The sequence below is a fragment of the Argiope bruennichi genome, chromosome 4, assembly GCF_947563725.1.
Source record: "Argiope bruennichi chromosome 4, qqArgBrue1.1, whole genome shotgun sequence".
In the NCBI taxonomy this organism is placed as follows: domain Eukaryota; kingdom Metazoa; phylum Arthropoda; class Arachnida; order Araneae; family Araneidae; genus Argiope; species Argiope bruennichi.
The window spans coordinates 125,116,262-125,143,068 of NC_079154.1; the positions used below are offsets into that span (position 1 = coordinate 125,116,262).

A 26,807-nucleotide genomic window follows, 5' to 3' on the forward strand; every position below is an offset into this window, starting at 1 on the left:
CATACAGTTTTAAATGAATAACATCTTAAATTTTTTAACACTCATAAATAAAACAAAAACATTGTACTTTGATTAATCACACATCATCAGTTATGTTAACTGATCTTAAATACTTACAACAATTTACAATACAAAAACAGATCAAAGTTAATAAATTAAACACATTCCAGATGCCTTTCTAGAGATAGATAAAACATTATAACTCATTTTGTTTCTTGACTAAGTTTGTTCTTTAACAAAGAGAAAAAAAAAGTATTAACAAAAATTCTTACATGCAAACACACTATCGAATATTTGGCACATGCATGCAGACCTCTCATTCTTGTATGAAATAATTCTTTTTTTCATGTTTTGATCTTTTTATCAAAACTTTATGATAGAAGTTTCAGAGAATGTGAATTGGACGAAATTTTATAGGAACAACTTCCTATGATAAAGGCAATATTTCCTTTCCTTCATATGAGTAGTATAAGGAAGGAGTAAGAGAATTTTAATTTAATAAAATTCTTTTCTCGTTCAAAATTGGGGTACTTATCACAAACCTAAATATTTTTTAGAAAATAAAACATGTAAAAGGCTAAAAAAAAAAAAAAAAAAAAAAAAAAAAAGTAAATTTTACTATGAACATTCCTCCCATTCCTTCCTATCTTAACATATGGGAAACTTATCTTTTCTTAGCAGTTAAATAGAAAAATCCTTGTTTTAAAAATGTTGTTCATATATTTTATTTAAAAAAAATGAAACTACTTTTCCACATTTTATGAAATTATATGAGCATAATTTAACCCTTTCACAACAAAAGTTTAAACATTGTATTGGTTTAATGTTCTGCCTTCCATCTGAACATAAAAATAAAATAATAAACTTCAATCCAAGTAACTAAAAATGTATGATTTTTCCATTTTAATTCAGTGATTATTTTCTGCTAGCTTGTCACTAGATCATAATACCTAAGGACAAGTTAATCCTCTTGAATACCATCAACTTAATATGGATATCAGAAAATCATTTGTCTTTTAACATTCTCTGAATTTAAATTGCAATTTCAAAAAAAAAAAAAAAAAATCAAAACTATCCCAAAATAAATGTATTGAACACATAATTCATAAATATGGAAGGAAAAAGTACATAGCAATTATTACATTTCATTTTTTTATGGATATCTAAAGATATTCCCACTTCAACAGAATTTATTTACATATTATATAAAATGTATAAATAGCATATAGATAGCAAAAAAATAACAATGTGTAATGAATTATAAATAAAATATTAAAAGATTTACTTTGAATAATACATCAAAACGAAACTACACACACACATAAGAACCTTCATAACAAATTATAAACAAAAATTTCCATATAACACATATACAAATGAATGTGAAAAAAAAAATGAAAACTTCATTAAACTTATAAATAACCTATCTTAAAAAAAAAAAAGAAAAAAAAATCAGAAAAAATTGTCTTTTACTTACAGTTTAACTCAACTGAATCCAAAAGAGAAAAATCAACATTTAAGCTTTTATGAACCAATATTGGCTATTCTTCTATATAGTATTATAAATCAATATAGCAAGAGTTAAATTACTATTCTACTGCTAATTATCTTTTGATAAATGGGAAACTTTTATAATCACAATAATAGTATTAAAAGATCATTAAAATGCTTTACATTTTTTTAATCCTTTTTCGAGAAAAAATTGCTTAAATTATTTTTTAAATATTCCTTTCTTCCTCACAAAATTCTTCACAAAACTGCTTACAATTAATTAGCATATGAATATAGAAGCATGATACAATGGATAAAATTTTCTTTCTAAAAAACACTTCATAACTGATTAGTTAAGAAAAAAGATAATTGTAATATTTAGCAAACTAAAAGCAATGCTATACAATTCAAGAAACATTGATACATATATAGTAACTAGCATTTAATAAACTATATAAACTCATAGCAGCCATAGCTAATATAGAAGACTTAGTAAAAAAAACATAACAAATATTCATCTAACTTATAAAGGATAAAGGAATAACACATTCATATATACAAAAAAGAAAACTTTCTCTTCAAAATTTTAAATAAAACTAAATGGTTTCACCTTTTATAACTGGCTTTTAATTAAAACCAATTCTTCATTTTCAAGATCTTCTTTAAACAATTGAGATTCATATATATTTTCTGTCATTTAAAGTGCAATATGATGATAATTAAAAAACAATTATTCTAAATTTTTAGTAAAACTTACTAACAAATCATTTTTAAAATAATGAAACTATCAATTTCTACTGAAATATTTCTATATTTGTATCATTCTTATATTTCTGCTTACAATTAATGAAATAAATAATAACCATTTATATCAAGCATCCTGATTTCGAACTAAGATACAAGTATACTATACAAATAAAGAATTTGCTGTGGCATTTCTTATGAACTCTATGCATTAAAAATTAAGAATACATCAACTTCTAATTAAAAGGGATAATCAAAAGCCAAAAGATATTTTTTTAAAAGTTTCATCTGATTCAAAGAGAATGTCCTTTAAAAAAAAAATGTTATTCATCATATTTTCCTAAACTTTCTGAAATCTAAAAATAATTAAAAGGCTTCAATGAAACTTAAAAACAGATATGCAAATTAATATTTAAAATGCCAAAAAACTGCCAAATATCTTTAAAAAATCAAAACATTTTTCCACCAGCTCTCCAGTATGTTCAGAACCATTTTTATTAAGGTTGTATACTTCAAATATTTAAGCAAAAAAAAAAAAAAAAAAAAAAAAAAAAGGAAGGAAGAAAAAGAAAGTAACTTATGCATTCCAATATTTAAATAAATGAAAAGATAGATTTATATAGGACATTTGTTTCACCAAAGGAAAATATTTCTTATGAAGACCAAAAAATTAAAGTTATTAGATTGTATTAAAATTACAACTCTTTTATTTCACAATTTTTTTAATGGAAATCAAAACGTTTGAAGTACTGCTTCACATTTCTTTCAGTTCAATGCTTTCTGGAAACAGTTATTTGATCAAAAAACAGAATTTTTTTTCTCCCAAACTGAAAGATTTCAGAAACTTTCAACTTAAAAAGAAAATGGCAACTCTATATGTAAATTTATGACACTCCTAGCAGCAGAATGACAAAATAGTCACAAATTCAGATCTATATCATAAATCATAAAACAATTAGGAATATTTGCTAATAAAACATTGTTTAAGGATTAGAACAATAAAAATTTAAACCAATCGAACAAATAGTAAAGTTAATTTATTATGTTCTTGATATTTATTTTCCTTGGCATACACTTTTAAGACTAAAAAATGTGCAGCCCCTCTGAGATTCCGGAAATGTTCAAAGTAAAAAGTTGGCCTCATTCTTTTATATCTCTGGCTAGAAATCTAAATTGTCATCTTCACTCATAGGATCCACTTGAGCAAAGGTGCTATTAGCATGCCGTGTCAGTAGAGCATGGCTTGTTGAGTTCTTCAACCTAAAAAAATTAATTTCACAAAAGGTAATCAAATAATAAAAAGTAATAAATAAAACAAAATATGCACAAACACATCTTTTTTCCATAATTTATATAACATGACTCTAAATCAACCGTAGCAGTATTGCAAAATTTTAAATGCAAAAATTGTTCTTTTAACATTTGTTAATTCATCATTTTAAAATTAGATTTTGAGTTCATGCCAAATTTTCTCCTTTCTAATAATGTATATGTAAATCTTAATATATGTTAATCTATTCTGCTTCCAGCTAACATAAGAATGCTAGTTTAAAAATGAACTCCTAATTATTCTCTCTTTTAGTCATCTCTCTAAAGGACAACTGTCTTTATCTGAAAAACTGATTTTTAATAAAAAGTACATATCAAATACTCAGTTATTAAGGTTGCACTGTATTTTCAATAATGTATCAACATTACCTAGTCCATGAATTATCTAATATTGTTATCCGAATCCCTTTAGTTGAATGTGAAAAAATTTAGAGAAGTTTTTGGTAGCTTTAATGAAATGAAAAAACAGTTTGAGACTTCATTCCAGATAAAGTGATTCAAGAAAACTCATGCAGTACTGCTGTCCGAACTGATTACAGCTGAATGTACGTAATATGAATAAGATATCCAGAATATTTTCCCTTTTAAATCTTTGCATTAAAAAAGAAAGTTAAGAAAAAAATACTTTTTCCCTCCCTTTATTTGTAATAAAAAACTACTTGAAATTCCACTGGAGGAATACTTAATATTCTGTGGTATCAAACTCATCTACCTACAGAATTACTCTATATGTTTTCAACTGACAAAGTGCTAACAAAATTATTAAAATGAAGGGGATATTTTTTTCTCTCTTTATATAGAAGAATTCTGGGAAAATCTGAGGAGTTTAAATTGATATTCTGCAATTTCCTGAGATGTCACAAAATTCGTGTCTGACAACCAAATATGAAAGCAGTGCCAACACAAAAAGTTAATGCATACAAGCATGTTAACACTTTAATTTCAAAATCCGAATAATGGCCTTATAAAATTTGAGAAAGATACTGATGCTGCATTTTTCTAAATCTTAAAATTTTTCAGGTACAATGACTATTTTTTAAAAAAAGTTCAAGTCTTCAGTAAATAATATTACAGATGCTAGACAAATTTCTTCATTTAGATAAATATTTGTTACCATAATAATACGATTCCCTTTCTTTTCCTAAAAAATAAATCACTAGAAATGATACTGTGAGCATATATATGCTAAAAATTACCCAAAACGACATAGAATATTAAAAAAATTATATTCATAGATTAGATTCAATTATATTCATAAATTATATAGATAGATTCATAGATTCAAAGTGCATCAAGGCACCATTACAATTAATTGCGTGCTGAATTTCTTGATTGTTGATAACAAAAAGAAGAAAAAAAATTACAAAACTATTTGCTTCTTTAAATACTGATAAAATTTTCTGACAAAATAAAAGGAAAACTTTTAAATTGTAACTAAATACCATTAAAACTGAAATTTTTTGTATTCAATTCATCATGATTGAAAAAGAATTCCACAATTTGTCAGATGGACAGTTTTTAGATAGCAATATCCTTCACACAAAGAAAGAAGAAAATTTAATTAAACTGATGGTATTTTTCATAAAATCAAACAAAGATAAATTTAACTTATATCTGAAAATTCAGATTTAAATACTGTTAGACTACTACTAATTTAGAAGTGCATTTGAAGTCAAAAATAAACTTTCTTTTGAAGCCAAAAAAACTTTGAACATTTGAAATCAAAAATAAAAGAATGTTCGTTGTATCTGTTCCACATTTGCAAAAAATATAGAGGGAGAAAAAGATAAGCATGTTTCTGACTTAACTAAAACTACTTTAGAGAGCCTGAAAATAAATTTTAGAATGAATTGATTTTAAAATTTTTATTTAGAATTTTAAATTATTAAAATTTAAACAAAATATTACAAACCTTTTATTACTACCAAAAGATATTATTGCACACAAATATTTTCTACTAAATTGTTCCAAAATTCAAAAAATTATTTTTATTAAAATTATTTTATTATGGTATAAATTAAACTGTGGCAAAAAAATTTTCCTTAATTTTAAACGATTTTTTAAAAAAAATATTTTTGCTGTGATTTCCAATAGCATTTTGCACTGGTATCAGGGAAATAAAATCAATTTTATAATTTCCCAAAAACTTTAAATATTATGCTTTTTTCCTGAATAAGAAAATTATCTAACAATTATTCTCAGTTTTTACTTACTGACTTAAAAATGCTGATGTGAATTAATAAACTTAATATTTTGTCTCTAATTTTAATGTTTTAAATTCTTAAATATCATTTGTAACATGGTCTACTCATGAAACAAAATATAATTCATTCTCAGGAATTTAGAAGGTTTTTCTTAATGTCAATTTGAAATTAAGTAGTGCAACTTATTTGGATGCTGGTTTTTATGAATGTAAAGCATTTCTTTAAATCTATTTTCCATTAGTTTTGATTGATATATCTTGCAGATGTGATTTTAATCCGCTTTTCATTAACAGCATAATCACTTCAATCAAAAATTAAGATGATCGGCTGAAATTAATTAATCAGATTCAATTAAAATTATTGCCACTAAATTATGTGTGAACTAACTGGTTTACGAAGACAATTATATATATTAAGATAAAAGAAAATTCTAAAAGCACTAATAATATATCCAAAAAATGGAAAATACCACTAGTGTGTCAATTTCCAAAAAGATTAAATAAAAAATGCAATTCTGAACTGCACCCATCTTAGTCCAAAATTATAATAATATTAAAATAAAATCTTATTTCTCCACTTTATCAATATTTACATTTAAAAAAATTAATTCTTCTAAAAGTTTATTTATGGTCTGTATGAATGTTACTTTGCTATACTTTGTTCCGTTGCTTAATATCGAAGTCCAGATTAATATTTTGAAAACTTCGAACTCTTAATTCCCAATTATGACAGCAATTGAAAATTATTATAATACTGAACCACTGTCAAAATGAAATTGATAAAGTATATCAAGTTACAATCTTTTTGGTAGCACAACATGGTTAACAAATAAATAAGTTTGCCAAATACACTTTAGAGTAAAAAGCATTAATATCCATAATTCATTGCCAATTCAAAAATGTTGGTTTATGAACTAAAAAAATATCAGTGTCAATCACTCTTAATTTGCCTAGATTAAATATTGGAACTTCCTACTTTTCCTGAATTATAAAAACAGCTATTTTTATGGTAGTTCAAATATTATCAATAAATAACATTATTAATTCATAGTTTATTACTCAGAAATGGAATGAAACTTTATATAAATAAATTTGAAATGCACTATTAAAATATAACAAAGAAATTATAAATAAAAAATTATCTCTTCAAAAAAGGCATTTGTATTTTATCTCATTAAATGCTGGTAAAATTCTAATACAAACTAAAAGGCGTAACAAAGATATTGAATTAAATAACAATTAGTATATTAATTAGAAGGGCTAGAAAATGTTTAAACAATGTTAAAATTATTTTTAATAAATATTCATAGTTATATAATGAGATATTTACAATTAAATAAAGTTAATGATAAATTGAGTTAGTTATGTAAAAATGTTACAAGAAAACAAAAGAATAGTTAGTACTAACCATAGAAATCTTAGCTGAATTCTTCTCTTTGCTACACAGAGAGAACCAAAGCCATGGGAAAAAGAAAACAGAAGAATTTAGAATCCCAAAACAGAAAAAAGATAAAACAAGTTATCCACATATATATCAGTACACTAAATACCTAGACTGCAAATGCTCAACTTGAACTTGCAAACTTTCTATTTGTTCTTGTAATTCATCATTAGTTCTTTGAAGCTTTCTAATGTTATTTGTGGCAGCATCAACCTAAAAAAGGAAAAGATTATACATATATATCAAAAGATAAAATAACATACAACAGGTATATCATAAAGGTAAATTTTCCCCCTCTTACAAAGCCTAGTACTATTCATTAAATAATCTACAAGCTGTTATAGGATAACAGGAGATATACATCACTTTATGTATTCAAACACTGTTACTTTAGAGTCATAAATTTGAAAAACATATCTGCTTAAGATAAACATGATTTTATTTTAATATACTATTACAAATGCAACATCCAAGTACATTTTAGCACTGTTTACAAAACTTCTCAATAATATAAAGTAGTACACAAAATACAGCAATTCACAAACATAACTTCAGTGCTTCCCCTGTTAGATGTCTCTTTCACTGATGTTTCTGCATATATAAAGCAGGTCAATTATAAAAATGGCAAAGGATTAGGAAAAGGCAGAATAATAATAAACAGCCATCACATCAATTATAATGATGTGGTTTACATCCAAAAGCCAAGATCCTTATATAAAAACTTAATTGTTTCAATTTTAAAACTGAATACCCAAATTTTATTTCATATTATTTAACACATCTAATCTCCATGCGTTTATCTGTCTACTTTAAAACACTCTTACATTCTTAAGTAGACCAACATAAATTTGGTCACCTCTATACATCTGCTTTAAATCTTAATGATAGGTGAGAAACCATGAGTCAAATTATTTGCATTTCTCAGAGCCATTGACTTTATCCACCATATTCAGAATTTCGTAATCTTACTTATGACAACTATTTTAAAGAAACATTTTCACCTTATTCTTTGTGTTCCTGAATAAATTTTTGAGGTTGTTTTGTACAGCATATCAAATATTATAGAAGTTTCTAATTGTTTAAAATAACTTGCATTTGGCTAAGCATAACTTGCTGTTTTCAACTTATTCCAAAAAGGGAAAAAGGAATATGGATTGCAAAAAATATGATATTTATGGTTAATATAAAAAATAAGACAATATAATAATTCTCACTTCATCCTCAGCAGAAGCCAGTTCTTTCTTCAGCTCTTCTATCCTTCCTCTAAGCTTTTTCACTTCAGCTTCATATTGTTCTGATCGGCGCAAAGCATGAGCTAATTCAGTAGATTTGTCTTGCAAAACTTTTTTCAATTTTGTATGTGCATGCTTCAAATCTACCAGCTCCTAAAGAAAATTTTTACATCAATCTTATTTAGTTAAGTTGTAAATGATTAAAGATCATATGGGTATCAATATGTGCATAATGAATCTGACAATAAGTATAATATTTCTCATTCTAATTTAAATAAATACTTTCAAAATAAAATGTTCAAAATGTAAGTTTACCTTTAAAAAATGTTTTTTAATAAAATACTCAAAAATTTTATAGAGCAAATGGAACAGCTTTATTCAAGGCAAAAAGGTAAAAAAATAAACAAAAAAGTAGTTAAAATTATCTATTATCATATCATCAACTAAACCATAATACAATAAAATAGTTGAAAACATTCAAGTATAAAATTGTCATTGAAGCTTAAATAGAGCTTAGAATATGCATATAATACTTATCAGCTTTCATATTTTTATGAAAGTATTTCAGAAATTAGTTAACTGCAAGCTTTTAATCTTATAAATAGTGTTTTATAAATTTGTTGTAAATAAAATGTTTGATTTGTTTAAACACTAGCATTTCTACTGTTATGATCTATTCCTGAATTAATTCATCAATATAGTTTTTAAAATAAAAACATTTCTATAACAAGCAAAGTGCAAATTTAAAAAATATGATGCCCTATAATAAAAATTGCCTTCCCAAGTCTAAGAATCCATCACCAAATCATTATGATTATATGAGTAAAAATAAACTTTTTGAAACAAATAAACAAAACAAAAGCTTTATAATGCAGAATATTTATAAAATTAACAGAAATTAGGAGAAACGGTACTTTATTTTTCTCATGCAATTCAATCTGAAGAGCTTTAACATCTGAATCAGATGCAAGAGTCATCTGCTTAGTTTTTCTTTCCATTCTCTCATTCAAGTCTTCAATCTGTGTTCGTAATTTTTTATTCTCGCGTTCTAAAGCAAGCTTCTCTGTCTCCAGTCTCTCCCTCCTGCCCCATTCTGCAGCATTTTCACTCTGAAGCCTCTCCAACTAAAAGAATGTTCAATCGAATAACTAGCAAAGAACAGGATTGAAGTTTTGGTTCAAAGAAATTCAAAAGTACAATGAAAATTTTTGCTTTTTCTCCCTAATTCTCTCTATAAAAAAAAAATCTTGCATCTTTTTAGCTTGTTCAAGATAAAATATACAAGTCTCAATTGAAATTGCCTATTTTCAAATGGATAAAATGAAAAATTTTTTATTTAAAATATTAAAGAATTTAAAACAAGCAGAAAATGTACATTTTTATCAACCAATATTTAAGTAAACTTTCTTTTAAATTCCACATTGTTTATAGTTGCAATTAATAATGCCTCATCCATGCCTTTTTTTTTTCAGTCAAAAATAAAGTTTGTCATAAACCTTTTTCTTTTTTTGCCATGCATATTGAAAAATGCTGGAACTATGCATGTACAAAAATTAAAAGTCGTAATACTCATAATTTAACTTTTAAATGTAAATTTTGCGCATATAACTTTCACACTGGAAAATTAATATGATAGAATTCATTATCTAGAATAACATAATTTTTGGCACATTAGTAACATTTTGAAACCACATTATATAATACAACATAATGAAAGTAATCAAAAATGCAACAATCCAATTTACTGATGACAAAGAAAAATAAAATGCTGTTTTTCAGGCAGGAAACTATTAATTACTGCAGATATAAGCTAATCAAAATTTTAATATTTTCAAATGAAGGCACTGCTCAACATGAATACATTTAATTACTAAAAATATAATACTATTATAACACATATAAAAAATAATTAAAAAAAGTATATTATCATTTAATCAAAAATGAATTCTTTCCAAAAGCAATTTCATTAACAGGTGAAACAAAAATGCAGTAAAGAAGATGAAATACACAAAATTTATCATGATGGTATAATTGAAATTTGCATAGTAAAAAAGATAATGATGCTTTATTTATCAAATCAAAAATAAGTGTTTTAGTGATATAAATAAAATTGAGGGGGGACCTCCAACATTTCTTTTTGATTCTTTACTGTATTTCAATTTACCTCAGAGCGAAGTTCAGCTACTCTCTGGTCCAGATTGCTTCTATTGTTAGCTTCATCTTCTAGGTCTAACCTCATATTATCAATCTCATCTTGATGTTCTGCTTTAATTTGGCTTAACTGAAAAGATATTGATGTATGAATAGATGAAAAATTGAAATTTCAAAAGATAATAGGTAAATGAGATTTTTCTGCATGCATGGGAAATTGAAACTATCTAAAAGAATAAGAATAAAAGAGGAGATATTACGGCTTGTGAAGACTTAGCTCACAAATAATGAAAAAGTGAGTGGAGAAAATTGACAACCTCCTGCAATTAATATTACAATTGGTTAGCTTTCATCACATTAGAAATACTGTACATAAAATTCCAAATAATATAATACATTTTCATACATAAAATAGAATACATGCAGAAGATAAACATTTAACTAGATAGACCAAATATTGAAATTAACAAAGATCTAAATCTTACTTCTTTCATGATGTCCTGCTTTGACTTCTTCATATCTTCATACTTCATTCGAAGTTGGTTATATTCAGTTTGTAGCTTATCTATGCTCTTCATCAGTTTATTCTTCTCTCTATCATAAAATTAAGCATTTTATTGTACAAATTTTAGATGAATATGTATATGCATATATATATTTGTGTTCATTTAAGGTTAGAGAAAATTTATAACATATGCTTATTATTTTAATACAGAGCTCCTTAAACTTTTTCCATGCACAGATAATCATTTTTAATTAACAATTAAAACAGGGGATAATTAACACAATAATTAAAAGAGGGAACAATTTTTTTAATATATAAATCTTTATATGAGACAAGATATGTTCTCTTTTTTAAGATGCATATAGTGCCCTTTATAATACCTTAATGCAAAATCACAATATTTTCATTTTTTTTTAGATAATTTTATGTACTTGCAGCTAATCAAATACATTTTCTATCAACATTGCAGGTTTTCAACTGTCTAACAGTTTCAAAAATAATTTTCAATAATAAAGAAAAGAATTAGCTTTGCACAGATATTGCAAATTGGTGTTTATACGGGTAGGGGGGAATTCTTCGATTAATTAATTTTGACTCTTACATTTTAAAACTTTTTTACATTAATGTACTCATTCATCAATGGTACAATAAATAATAAGTTGAAAGAACTTTTGGAAGAACCAAGCCTACATTTTACATTACATTGTGTCCAATTTAAAAATGTATTTATCTATCCATCCATCCTGTAATGATTTTATGTTTTATAGCAATTAAGTTAGCCAATAAAATCTATCTTAAATGTGTACAATATTTTTATTGTTGGACATTTTTTTTTTTCTGTAATAAATTTTTTTAATGAAAAGAACAAATATTTATAAAATATTGGTTTTACTAAGGGATAGGAAAATATGAATGTTAGCAGGCTTTAACATTAGAAAAAATAATTTTATTGGTATACGTGACATAGGAAAAGAACATTTATATAATTCCAGCCAGTCTGGCCTATTCTTCAATCATATTAGACCAAATAATTCAGAGTATGATGTAAATATATACAGAATACAGAAAATTTAAAAACTGTTGATTAGAGATATATGGTTCCAGCAATTAATTTAAATATGAATTCAATCGCGTAAACAATATAAAACACTCAAAAATCATTCAAATACAGTAATAATTTCAATATTGAATTTAACTTTTTTTAATTAGATTGAATTAACCAAAATAAATAATGATATTTCTAAACTTTATTGTTATTGCTTAAACTAAGCCATTAAGTATATTTTAATGAAATAAATATATCTATTATGTTACAGATTAAAATTATTGATTAAACTGAAATTTTATCCTCAATTGAAAATAAAAGAACTATTAACTCTGATAGCATTTAGTTGCAATAACACTTTTATCTAGTATCATAAATTTTATCTAGCTATCTAATTACAGTTTTGCAGTTCATTCTTTTTATATTGAATATTTATTATATAACTGTTATAAATAACATTTGTAATTCAATCATAAAAAAACATTTTATATATTTATTGTACCATTTAGAGTCAATATTTGTGGTTGATGAATTATTTCAAATCATAACCACATAATTTTATAATCTATTTTAATCCAAACAATGAAAGAGTGTAATTTTTATATTTCTTGCTTACATTTAGAAAAAAAGGTAAATGTAATGTTTTGTCTAAATACAAGAAAAATGACTTATATATGAAAAGTTATTAAAAGTTTTTTTTTTAAATATTAAAAGTTTTTTTTTTCACTATACTCTATATTTAAAATGTGATATATGAGTTATGAATCCATCATTCATATATTAATATAAATTATAAATGCCAAATTTAAAAAAATTAAGCAAAAATGATAAATCAATATATTTCAGAAATATTAATTATTTGGAAAAGTAATTTATTATATTTCAGAAAAGCTACAAAAATAATTTTATGGTATTTCACAGAAAATTCATAATCTGTAACATATTAAAATATTCAAAAATGATTAGTATTCTAAAATTCATGTAATGTATAAATTATAACAATATATATTAGAGGCAATGTGTTTAAAGAATCTGTTACTGCACAATATTTTCTTAATCTCATTATAAATTATAGGTTCTAATCTATAGGACCATCCGAATACCAATCATTTGCATATATAAACACCAACATAAAGACCCACATTTTTATTACCATGTAGAGCCAGATTATGTCAGCTCTGCTATCAACTGGAACTACTAAACATTTTGGTTTAAGTTAGACTTCTGGCAAAAATTACTCATTAATATGATAGAAATAGCTGGTATTCAGGAGAGTGTTTAGATAGAATCTAAATGTAAAAATTAGGCATATTGATTAATTTGTTAATAAACATTTTAATTGCATATGCCATCTATATGTTATCAAACAGCTTCTGATATATGGCTTTTTGACTTAACAAGAACAAAGTGGATCAAATATAACATAATGCATACCAGCCAGATTATTATCAAAAAAATTATACATTCAATTTAAGTGCATAAAATTATTTTAATTAAAAATATAATCAACCAAAATTTCAAAAAGGTGGTTAAAATATTGAGAAAAATAAAAAGAGCCTTATTATTAACTGTTGTTATGAGACCACCCATTTCTAGTTATAGCCCCTTTAGCATACTAAATTATGTCCAAGCATAGTAATAATTATTGTTAAGATTTCATAGTGGCAAATTGCTACATCTGCCACGTTAGGTTAGCATTTTGTAACTCTTTAACGGAAAGAGGCACAATAATTATCACTATTTAAGACAGCCTAACTTTAAAATATTAATTTATATATATATACTATTACATTAAGACCACAATCGCTATCAAGTTGATGTAATTGGTGTTATTCCAATAGCAGATTGGCACGATTTCATTAGTGAGTTATAGCAAAAGAATTTGAAAGCTTTTGTTTAGGGAATTGTTACTGGAGCTAACCCTTTTTTTTCCAACAAAAGTTATATTTTTAATATAAATAAAAGCTTACTGTCTTTCAGCAATAATAGTTTTTGATGCCTCATCTAAACGCAACTGCAACATGGCTACCTTTTGTTCAGTCATCTCTTGAACAGGGACATTGAAATCCTCTATGCCTCGATTCAGAAGTCTGGAGACTTTCTTGTCATTCACTGATGGAATAGTATTAGTAGTAATGGCTTCTTTGTTTAAAAATTTATCTAAGAACTGCATATCTGGATTTGTGATCCCACAGTCAGAAACCTCAACAACAGTTGATGAAATTTCAACATTTTCATCATCAGCATTGTCCTCCTTTGTTGGCTTAGGTAGAGAATTAGTGATCAGAACATCTCCTAAATCTGACACTTTATCTCCTGGGCCTACATCTCTCTCAGGAATGACTCTTTCTTTATTCTGTTGCCCTCCCGTATATGGAATGTCTTCTTTCTTCTCATCAATAAACTCTTCATTTCCATTAAAAAGTTGATTTTCTTTTTTTAGCCTCTCAATTTGAGAGTAAAGTTCTTGTTTTTCTCTTTTTAGTGTATTGCATTCTTTGGCAGCAACTTCAAGTTTTCCTCTGAAAAAATAAATAATGAATTTTAATTAGTGTCCTCAGCTTTAGAAAAATTCAAAGGGAGAGGACTATGATTTTCCTAAAGATGAATTCATAAAATAAGAATATAATTCTATGGTAATCAAAGATTTATGTTTACGCATAAACAGTCAGGAAAGTCTATTCAGGCATGTAAAATATTCTTCTACAGAAAAATTTTTAATTTGCAACATAAATATGCCACATTAAAATAAAATTTTATTTCAGGAATTTAAAATACATTTATGGGAATCTCTAGAGTACTACTGTATTATGCACAGGCGTATTCCAAATTTATTAAAATGATAGTGATATTATTGATAAATTACTTTACTTCCAAAATTAACTATTTAAAATTTTAATTTAGTGCTTCTAAATATTAACTGATACCCGACATAAAAAGAATAGACTAAATGCACTCCTCTAATATTGAGAATTTTTGAGATATTACATTACCATTTATCTTAAAAATACATAAATTAAGTATATATTAAAAAGTTATAAAAAGCACATATTTCAAAAATTGCAAAAAGGATGTAGTCTTTATATTTATGAATTTTGAAATGAAAAAATCCAGATTTACATGAAAATAATAAATTCAGACTGTATGATAAATTACTTTTCAACAGAAATTATTCAAAATATCAGATTTAAATAGATAAGAAACTAGAAAAGAAAAAAATAAATTACAAAACACACTGATTTAAAAAAGTTCTTTTAAAAATATTGTGGCACTTGTACACAAAATACAGTAGAGCCCTATTTAAATATTTGTTATTTATATTTAATTTCATTACAATCTTGATTAAATCATAAATATTGTAATGATAAAGTACTTCATTTATACAATGCAAAATCCCAGATATAATTAGTTTTCCCCCTTTCAAAGAATAAATGGTATAAATTTTTTTAAAAAGTACAATTAGCACTCAAAATATATATATTTTAACTTCTATAATAAATTTCTAAAATGTAATTATTATTTTCAATATATAATCAATGCTAGTACTAACATTAAAAACATTACTTTTAAACAAATTTGAATTAACAGTATTAAAATTGTTTATATGTCTTTTCATTTATACATGAAAAGTCTTTCTATGTCAGTCTCTTGCAAGCTATATAAATGATGCTTTACTGTAAACTTATCTGCTTTCAATAAATTTTTTAAATACCTAAGAACTCTGGTTTCTTCTCTTGCTTTATTTCTTTCAGTCCTCACTTTGCTCCACTTTTCCCTCCAGTTAGCAGTACAATCTGACCACCATCTCATGGTCTTCTCCATTTGGGCAGCTCTTGCCCTAGCCTCTTCCAATTCCCGCATCCGCAACTCCTCTTTGGCATCCCACTCAGGGTCATAACTTCTGTGATGATGATGGTGGGACTGCAGAGAGTGCTGCGAAGCATCACTTGGAAGATCAGACCATTGGGACAGACTGTTGCTCACAGGACGTTTGGTTGAGGAGCCAGAGTGGGACATTGTACCTTCAGAAAAATAAATATAGAGTTATGCCTTTGAAAATGAATTTAATTATTCATCAAATCAAAACTAACAAAAACCATGATACATTTCTACTAGTTTTACAAAGTCAATATGTAACCAAAAGTATCAATAGTATCAGTATGTGGAAAACAATTGATTACTCAAAAATCCTGCTCTTAAGGTCACTAAAATTGTTGTATTTATATTCTAGTTCTACACTTCTCAAATAGTGGCATCTCGTTAAAAACATTTGCATTTGATAACTATTTTTGTTTATCAAAATGATAAAACTGTTCAAACAAATAATTTTTTGCCTATAACTAAAACTATTTTCATGATTGCTAGTTTATATAATGAAAAGGTTATTTGCCATTAACAGGACAACAATTATTACTGTAGGTATAAATATTGCCATAAAAAGTAATCTCATAAGAAATGACAACAAAGCCTTATATGCAAATTGCAAAAATATGAAAGAAAGCTACAATCAATTTCATTGAGAATGACTTATATTTTCACACATTCTAACTAATACCAAATTAAAAATATAATAATAATTTAAGGTAATTAAGTACTTTTCTAATAATTTTAAGATATAATTCTTTGAAATCTTTTAACTACAAAATTTTCTCTTCATTCTAGAACTAATTAAATGTAACCTTAATATCTGTTTTCAAAAATAAAAAGGTGTAGAATAATCACCATGAAATATTGGAAACATTTAAACACATTTTATTACAGACTTTTACAGATTCAAATTTAAATTCACCAAATTTCAGAATAACCTACAGATAATCAATCATTATTTGAATTTTTTTTTTTTTTTTTTTTTTTGCAAAAGTGTGCACATGTTTAAATAAAATGGTACATGAAACTTATATCTATGCGAAATTATAGGAAATTAAGATTAATTTGTATCTAAATTAAAAAAAAAACAACAATTAAATAAACATGAAGCTATAAATTTTCCAATAAATGTTCCTGCATAAACGCAAACACAATTATATATATATAGAACAATATTTTTAAAATACATATCTGGTACATGAAAAATTCTTTTATTTTCATATAGTAAAAGTTCTTTTTCATATAAGTTAACACATCATTTTTCACTTAAAGTATTTTAATACGGAAAAAAAGTACTATAAATTCTTGTTAGAGAATAAAAGATGTTTTTAACATTATTTCTATCTTTAAAAAATTATTTTTAATATTAATAAATTTTTTCCTATTTTATTTAAAAAAAATTGTTTTGAAATTTAGACCAATTGTTATTGAATATTAAGGTAAATTTATTATTGAAACATAACATTTATCACTCTAAACTAAGATTTATTATGAAAAATTATGAAAGATTATATTAAACTTTAATTTTGAAACTAATATTTCTTTTAAAATATGATGCAAAAATATTATAATAATTAACACTATAATATTTACTAATTCATTACAATTAAACAATTTATAAAGAAATAAATATATGACCAGACAAAATCAATATGAATAATCTCATAACAAACTCGTTATTAACTGGTGTAATCTAAATTTTATTTATCGATATTACAAAGTTGGTATTTTTTATGCTGCATAACGATAATAAAATCCCTATGCTAAAATATAATAAACAGTTGAAATTGAATAACAGTAACTGAAATTACAAAAATATGATAGTCGTTTTATTAGACTTCTTATTTGGAATAATTGACCTCCGGCACTTTCATATAACGTATTTTTAAAAAAAAATAACAGAATATCTATCATTTGTTATTACATACATTGGACTCATTTTCACATGTTTTTGAAATTTTGAAAATGATTTCAACTGATTTCTATTATAAGAAAAATTTTCAATACCAGTTATTCACATACATAAAAAAAAATTACATATAATTACCCAAAAAGAAATCCTTCTTAATTAGGTAGCCGTATAATAAAATCGGATAAGGGCTTCCAAAATGCACATTTTATAAAAGACTGACATTAAATGATCGATTTTACAAACAATCGATGCGATAAACTTGAATAAAAAAGAAAAAATTCCAGTTAAATACTTTAAACAAACAAGAAACAAAACAAATGTCAAAACAAACTCGTTTTCACGTAAACTACAATATACTTAATTCACTTCATTTGATTCTGCTAGCCTTCATTTTTCATTTTCCTTTGCCATTTTTCAGTTAAGAGCAGCATCCAGAAAATTATCTTTAATGAAGATTCTGCAGTGAATTTTCTAGTTCATGAAATCTGTTATGCTTTTAAATTTAATTTATTGAAGTTTTTAATTTTGCTTTTTAATACTATATGATTTTTACTTAAATGAATTTAAATTTCTTCTTAAATTAAAATAAAAAGATACATAATTTATATTTTAGAAGCTATGTTTAAATATGTTTTATTTAAAGGAAACAGGAAATAATTTGACATTTTATAAAAGGATTTATTTCTTTTGGTGAATTTGTCATAATATAACATATGTATTTTTTCTGACATAATGTTTTATATACCTGAAGTAATATTTTGCACTTGTGTGATGCACCCAGATAATTAGTTTTGTATTTAATAAATCTTTTTCTGTTGTATGTTTAATTACTATACTTTATCCTCACTTACTAAATATCCTGTTGATGTATTCATTATATTTTTCATAGTGAGTTTAAGATGAATTACACAGGAGAGCGGCAGAGGTTTGCCGACGACGGGACAAAACAAATCCGAAAGGGGAGGGGCAAGCACAATTTCTCTAATTTGGCTTCGAAGTAACTCATAATAATTTTTACATTTAATTAAAGGAAATCAAGAATTATTTAACCTTTTTTTATTATTATTCAGATACTAACTCTTTCTTTCATTATTAAAAATTTACAAAGTTGTTTGTATAAAATTGTTCTCAGTTTCTTACTGCCCATCAAAAGATTGTCAATATTTAAGTCTATTTTTATGAGACTTTTGATATTTATTCACTCTGAGATCTAATTTTGGAAAAAATATAATTATATTTCATTTTAGATTGTATTATATAGATAGAAACAGAGATTGCACCAGAAAGTTGTATCATGTTAAATGAATAAATGTATACTCTTATCATGGAAGCTGTAACGGTTTGATATGAGCGAGGATAGAACCTGGGACCTTGTGGTTCGCAGTCCAGTAACATGACCACGATACAAAAGCAATTGCTCGGGTAGCGTAGCTGTTAACTGTCTTATAAGCTTTCGCCACAAACTCTCCCTCCAGTGAGTCGGAGGGGAGACGAACGATATGGCTGTTGAGTGGTGATGTATTAGCTGTTGATTCTAATGTGTATGTACCCATTTGAGTAGCGCCATGCGTTATATCGAGCGTGTGTGGGTGAGTGGTTGCTGTTGCTGCGTCAAGTGAGTCTGACGACTTTGGTTTGCTGCGTCAAGTGAGTCTGACGACTTTGGTTTGCTGCGTCAAGTGCATCTGACGACTTTGGTTTGCTGTGGGTAGACCAATGTAACGGATTAATATGAGAGCAAGGATAGAATCTGGGACCTTGTGGTTCGCAGTCCAGTAAAATGACCACGATACAAAAGCAATTGCTAGGGTAACATAGCTGTTAACTGGCTTATAAGCTTTCACCAAAAAGCTATATAAAATGAATTTATAAACTTAATTCAAAAAGTTTTATAAAAGGAAGATTTTAGAAATCCAAAATAATAAATTAAAAACATTTGGTATGTTTTGGCCAAAAATTGATTTTTTAGTGCAGTTCCCTACCTAAAATAATTTTTATAAGAACTACAAAAACGAGCAGGAACTCGGATGTATTTCGAATCTGAGGCGAATAAGCGCTCGCACACAGCAAACATGTACTATACAATATAGAATGCGGTAAAGATACAAAGGTACTGTTTCTTAAGAAGGTTGTAGAAAATATTTTGTAAATATATGTGCAAAGTTAAAATTTTATGTAAGATATGAAAAATGTACTTGTGAAAAATTGTCTGCTTAAATATTAGGTTTCCCATGTATTTATTTTTCAAGGTATATTTGGGATTAAAACCAGTGGGAGTGTAGTTTCCCCAAAACTTTCTCGCACTCTCTCTAATAAACTTTCTTGCAAGAGAACGTCTTATATGGCCTTCGCGGACAATAGTTACGAAATATTAACCTTTGGCATGAATTTAGCATTTTTAATGAATCTATGGTGGCATTCTTGGCGAGTTATTTGGCGATTAATCCCTGGCATGCGTTAATACTGTTGTGGTGTCTTCATAAGCCAGATAACTTCCAGACAAGAGTGCACGCTTTTGTCTAGTGGCTTTGTTACTCAGCTATGAACTCTAACTTTGCGAGTTCAAACCTCAAACTTACACATTGGTGACCCTGATTCTGAACAACCGCATCCTTCGTTCAGCTGTCGTGGCACCATCTACCGGCAGCAACCACTCACACATGCTTGCCGTCGCTCGCCATAACGCTTGGGGCGATAACAACGTTTGTCGCTCGCCATAACGCCTGTCGCGATAAACACGTTCGTCGCTCGCCATAACTGGCGCGATAAACTCCACCGACTCACTGGTGGGGGAGTATTGTGGTGGTAACTTCATAAGCCAGATAACAGCCTCCAGAAAAGAGTGTACACTTTTGTCTAGTGGCTTTCTTACTCGGCTATGAATCCTAACGTTGAGAGTTCGAACCTTCAAACTTGCACAATACTATCCAAAAATCGAATTTGTGTTTTAGAAACGTTTTTCTCAATCGATTGAAACAAAACGGCACATGTAGTCCCAAATCACATAGCAATTTTGATAAATTAATTTATTATAAGATTTTATTCATTGTGTTTTTGAATTATCGAGTTTGCATGTTTCTGAAAGTACAGATCGATGGATAATCAATCCATGGTTGGATTTAAATTAAAATTTGATAGGAATTTATACTATAAATGTTGAATTTGTGTACCGAATTTTGACGATCTCCATCTCTTCGTTTTGCAGTTATCGTGTTAACTTATATCGTGTTATATTATCACATGATGCTTTCCCGCCATTATTGGCAGACGAGAGTTGGGCAGTGAGTCTGTAAGACGTACAGCTCACGCTCATGTATTTTTATATGTTTTATGTTAGTATAGTAGTGTTTTGTCCTTTAATTATAATAAATATATTTTCGTATTAATGCTGGTCGTTGCCTTTTCCCACACTATTATTCATTGAATTTTGAATTAGGGAAAACAACTCTATCGCCCTATTCATGCATAATCTACGGTTACAATAAAGCTCAATGTATGTGTGTTGGCGCTCTACAGGCTGGACCGTTCGATCTACAGTACGAAATCTGTCATGTAGAGGAGGCCGAAAATGTGCACCTCGGAGTAATTTTTTAAAATTTTTAATTAAAATTTTAATTAATGAAAAATTAAGACTGTGTAAAATTTAAACTTTTTCTAATAAACTAATAATTTTTTCATAAGTACATTTATTGACTAAAATAAAATAATATATTTTTATTTACATCATTTAAATATCTTGAAAGTAAAACTAAAAACTGAACTTTACGATGAATAATAGATATTTTTGTTAAATAATTCTTTAATATATTATATAAAATATGAAAATTATTCTGCAATGCATATACAACTTCAACGCCGAACGTTTCTGCTTTCAATTTTCATATTTAAAAAAAGATATATTTGATTTCAGTAAAAAATGTTTTTATATTTATTGCTGTATTAATTTAACCTTTCAACTTTAAGTAGAAATTTTATGGACGCTGACAGAAAATTTGAGAGAGTATAAGAGATACAATGAACAGAACTGTTTAAGATGTACATTATATTATGACTGAATTATATAACTATCAAAATCTGAAGCTTAAAAATATTTTGCAGTAAAATTTATTAAGAGAACAAGTTACATAAAATATTTAATTGGAAATTTTAGTCAACATTAATACTGACGAACAGGCTGGTAGCCAAAGGCGGCTAGTAAGGAAATAAGGCCGAAATGAATATCATTAAATAGGGTGTCAATAAAAATTTATTAAAGCTCTGCTTCATGATTGTCATTATATTTCCTACTTGCTAAGAGCTTGTTAGCAATCAAAATTCTTAATTTTTTGTTTTAAACCGCTGATTTTTAATAAAGCAACATATTTGCTTCTTTCAAATGTTCGAATTAACTATAGCTGCAGTTTCCTAAGATTACTTAATGGTATGAGAAAGAGAATGAAATTTTCATATTCATATACTTTTACAGTACAAAATATACTTATACAGTACAAGTTACAGGTGGATACACATACAATACAAGATATTTTAATTATATAATAAATGGAACTTTACTCAATTATATTTTATAAAATGCAGGGGAAAAAATTACATAGTGAATTCAATAAACATCTCAATAAATAATGAGACATAAAATTGAAGCCGAAAATTTTATTTGTGTGAAGGATCATGACAGGGCTATTGAAAATTTTGACTATTGCAGAAAAAAGTCTTTATTCTATAAAATCATGAGGAAACAGGTTCTTTTTGGAGTCGCCGGGATGGTAATAGAAGAGCCATGATGACAGAACAAGCCTGGAGCTGCCGAGATGAAAGACTAAGATGATGAATCAGGAACCGCCGAGGTGACAGAGCGTTTAAGATAGTCTTGCAAGACCGTGATGACAAGACGAGATTCTAAATTTGAAACCACCAATTCATAGAACGAGATAGTACGTTTTCAAATTGTGCGGGATGGAAACTGTGGAACCATCGAAATAGCAGAATCAGTTGATAAGTCTTGAGCTGCTGAGATGAGGAAACAAGGTAGAAATCATGAGTCACCGAGAAGACATAAGCAAAATGGTAAGTTTGCAGCAATCGCTAGGAAATAATGCGAAAAAGTGTCTGTAGCCATAAAGATGACACTAATGTGATGGCAGTCTTGATACGCCGTCTTCTCAGAAATTTGCTGATGTCAGAAGTCATAATTAGTGTTAACCTCAGTGAGGTATTAGTCATAGTCTGGAAAGTTTTCAAATCAAATAACAGTAATATCAGTTGCAATTTACTGTTATCATGCCATGCATATTAAATACACGTAGCACATATCCATTATATAAGAGCTACATTTTTAATAATAAATAAGAGCCCGCAGGTGAAATATAAAAGACAAACACACAAAAAAGCAAAATAATATATACAATATGTACAATATATACAATGATTATTCGCGTTCATTAGGACAAGGAGATTCTTAGAAGGTTGTTGAACTTGTGCTTTTAAATCCATAAGTCCTTTCATTTCAGCCTTTGTCAGATAGTATATAAATTCAGAAATATTTGAAGAAACTAAATGTTCATATATTTCTCGAAAAAATTGTTCCAAAATGATTTACATGGCTTTTTTAGAATATTGGTAGAACAGGGCAGAGAATCATTTAAGTGTTTTCATCTCAGCTATTGAAGGACTAGTGGTGATGTAAAATGTTTCTCTCAGTTCTTGAAAAGTTAGCTCATAAGTAATTCAATAACTTTTGCTATTTTTTAAAAATTGTTTAAAATCGGCATAATTATTTCAACATCATTAATGCCAGATTGTAGATATGCATAAAAACATCTGTAAAAGTAAATGTTCACTATTATTTGACAATAATATTACTACTTTAGTTTCAAATAACATGGTGAATTGGTAACCATATTTCTTGACTTCAACCAAGATGCAACTTTGTTCACCTTCCGTTTCAAATAATGGTTGGGATGTGATGCCACTAAAGTAAGATTGTCTTGCTTTGGACATGAACAAGTGTTAAATTCAGACATTTTTTGTTCATTTGAAATACCAGAAAAGGGATTGTTATTTGCGATTATTGATTCTTTGAACGGGTTTTTATTTGTTAGTTCGAAAGGATTTCTTGCCAAAAATGGATTTGTAGCAAAATCGTTTTCCGAAGGTTTGTCAAGAACACTGAAGATATTTTTGGAGTTTTCAAATATTTCAATCAATTCAGGTTCGTCCATTTCAAACCAGGATGGATCTATTTCTGGGGGTTCATCAACTTCCTGGTATAAAAGCACTGTTTTCTCATTCGAATAAATATCAGTTTTGAAAGGATTTGTTTCTTTTTTCACATCCGCAAAATTATCAAAATTGTCCAAGAATGGATTAGTTGCTTTTAATTCAATTGGTGAAGCAACAAAATTGTCCAAGAACGGATTATTACCAGGTCGAATACATTTAGTCTTTATATCTTCAAAATCCGACTGTGCAGAATCAACATCAAATACATATACTCCGGTTTCGTCAGAGCCATAAATATCAGTCAAAGTTGAAGCATGTTTGATTGCTTGATTCTGTTGATAATCTGTCTGCACAGAAACATCAGTCTTTTTCCTGTTTTTTATGCTCGAGTTGCCCATAATGACGAGGTAAACTGCGTATTGAATAAAGTGAAGGCAATTGAAAAATTCTAGGCAGATTATTTAAAATAGAACTTGGCACAAAATGGATAAAAGCACAAGGATTAATAGCAATCTCCGCAGTTTCAATAACTTAAATTCACTTGATGAAATCGCAAACAAATTCAAGCTCACCACATTTAAATGCGAACAAACAAATAATATTATATTGTTAGATTATAATTTCATTGATATATCATCAATAATAGTTTCAAGTATTGTTAACAACAAATATTGAATTTTAACAATCACTGTTTAAACATAGGTATGCACTGTTGAATCATAACAATAAAGTAGTTTTTAATTCTTATCTGAAGGATGGTTGTAGAGAAAATTTTACATTGCCGATAAACCAAAAAAGTATATCGAAGCGTTTTAATGATAATCACAGTTTTTGAATTAATAGAAAATAGTAATTTTAAAATTTCGATTAAAAAATAATACTATTCAATTTTATATTGAAATCTTTAATATATTAGGTTTTAGAAAATCGATAACAAAAACGTTAAAATAAATATCAAAAGATTATATTCAATAAAAATTATTTAATATAATTATGTATATATATATTTTTTACGGCACCGAATTCTTCTGAATTCAGTAATAAACAGATATAATTTGAAGAGTATTCACCTGTGTTATATAAATAGATAGTTGACTGTTTAATCTGAGGTTTATTTTGCTGCATTCAATCAAAAGATTTATCAAAAATAAGTCAAATCATTCATGAAGACATAGAATAACATGTATTTGAGAAAATTGACTTTATATTTAATGTCTTTATAAATTAATAATTACTCGAACAAAATATATCTATGAAAATTAACTTAAAGCTCATCAAAAAACTAATAATAATTTTTATAACCAAACCTAATTTTTATAACCTATTTTCGAAAATAAGAATAATGTGCAAAATAATTTTGTTGCTGAAACCGACGGTAAGTAGTGTAGAATTTAAATTTTAACAGACTTATATTTTTAAGAGGATAATCGATATTGTTCTTGACATACTGTAACGTTTTCTCTTTTTCCTCACATGGTAATTCTCATTCCTGCCAGATGTTAACGTCACTCGTTTCCCCGAAAATAGTTAAGTACTTATAAAAAGCCAGATAGGTATACTCTTCACTGTCTTGGCTGTCTTCCTTTCCATTCATCTTAACTCAAATAAAAATCGTTGTGGCTATGTATGCATGTACATATTCACACATGTTCCGCATCCACTTCTAAGGAACTAGTCCGAATTCTTCCAAATTTTCAAAAGACGAAAATTAATTAACTGTTGAATTAATTAGAAATTAACAAACATTTTGGCATTTTCCGTCCTTTGTGCTTCTCTAGCAGAAATTTTTAAAATGCCTTTTTTATTTTTATGTCTTAATGTTTTCATCGATCTTAAGGTAGTGATTTAACAATACTTAAAACTAAGCCAATAGCTTAAACGAAGGCAACCTTCCTTATACTTAAGTACTTGTATTAATATAAAAGATTATATTTTCCTAATTCCACTTATAGGTAATAGAAATACTCGAAAAAAACAATTTTTTCTCCTAACCAATGATAACAACTTAGCTGAAAGACTGCCAGCAAACATGAGACCTCTTATTCATTTGTCAGCTTATTGATTATTCTGCTAAATGTAGCGCAAATTATAAGCCGAATGAACGACATTTAAATCTAAAAATCTGTGGACTTAGCATCGTAGGCATTCATTCCCTTCAGTTCTCAGTCGACCGATCAAAATTTTTTGGCAAGTTGCGATATCTCATTCACCTGTCATCTTATCGGTTATAATGCAAAACATAGTACAAATTATAAACTGAATGAAGGATATTTGAGTCAGATGTCGAAAAATCTGCGGACTTCCATCGCATTTAGTTCATAGTTGGCCATCCAGAAACTGTCGGATATACTGCCAAAAGTAATGCAGATTATAAGCTTAATAAACGATTTTCAATCAAAAGCCTTAAAATCTGCGAATTTAACATCTTCGACATCCATTGAATTGCGTTCACAGTCAGCCGCTCAAAAATTGTCCACAAAATGCGGCATCTTATTGACCTGCCACCCTAATGATTATTTTGCCAAAAATAATCAAACTGCTTTAAACTTTACTTGAGTATTTCGACTGTTTACAACATATTAACTTTAAGATAGTTTTTAAATTATTATATTCGAGAATGTGCAGCTCTTTACAACAATACTGAATTGGTGAAGATTTTTGCCGACGAAAT

The 26,807-nt window shown here is 27.1% G+C and overlaps 1 protein-coding gene across 3 annotated transcripts; it reads right to left on the reverse strand.

Annotated features, from left to right (window-relative positions):
- Positions 1 to 18,272, reverse strand: LOC129965384 (coiled-coil domain-containing protein 102A-like). 3 transcript variants are annotated; one of them, XM_056079221.1, is made up of 10 exons: positions 18,056 to 18,272; positions 15,854 to 16,163; positions 14,112 to 14,663; positions 11,077 to 11,185; positions 10,605 to 10,721; positions 9,355 to 9,564; positions 8,423 to 8,593; positions 7,318 to 7,421; positions 7,176 to 7,206; positions 1 to 3,495 (listed from the first exon to the last, which is right to left on the reverse strand). In XM_056079221.1, exons 2-10 carry the CDS (start codon positions 16,156 to 16,158, stop codon positions 3,451 to 3,453), a joined length of 1,644 nt encoding a protein of 547 aa, XP_055935196.1. In that variant the 5' UTR covers positions 16,159 to 16,163; positions 18,056 to 18,272; the 3' UTR covers positions 1 to 3,450. The 3 variants fall into 3 exon arrangements, with proteins under 3 accessions (XP_055935196.1, XP_055935193.1, XP_055935194.1); XM_056079218.1 differs by lacking the exon at positions 7,176 to 7,206; XM_056079219.1 differs by lacking the exon at positions 7,176 to 7,206 and having other exon boundaries at positions 9,355 to 9,560; positions 10,604 to 10,721.
- Positions 18,273 to 26,807: the final 8,535 nt, after the last annotated feature.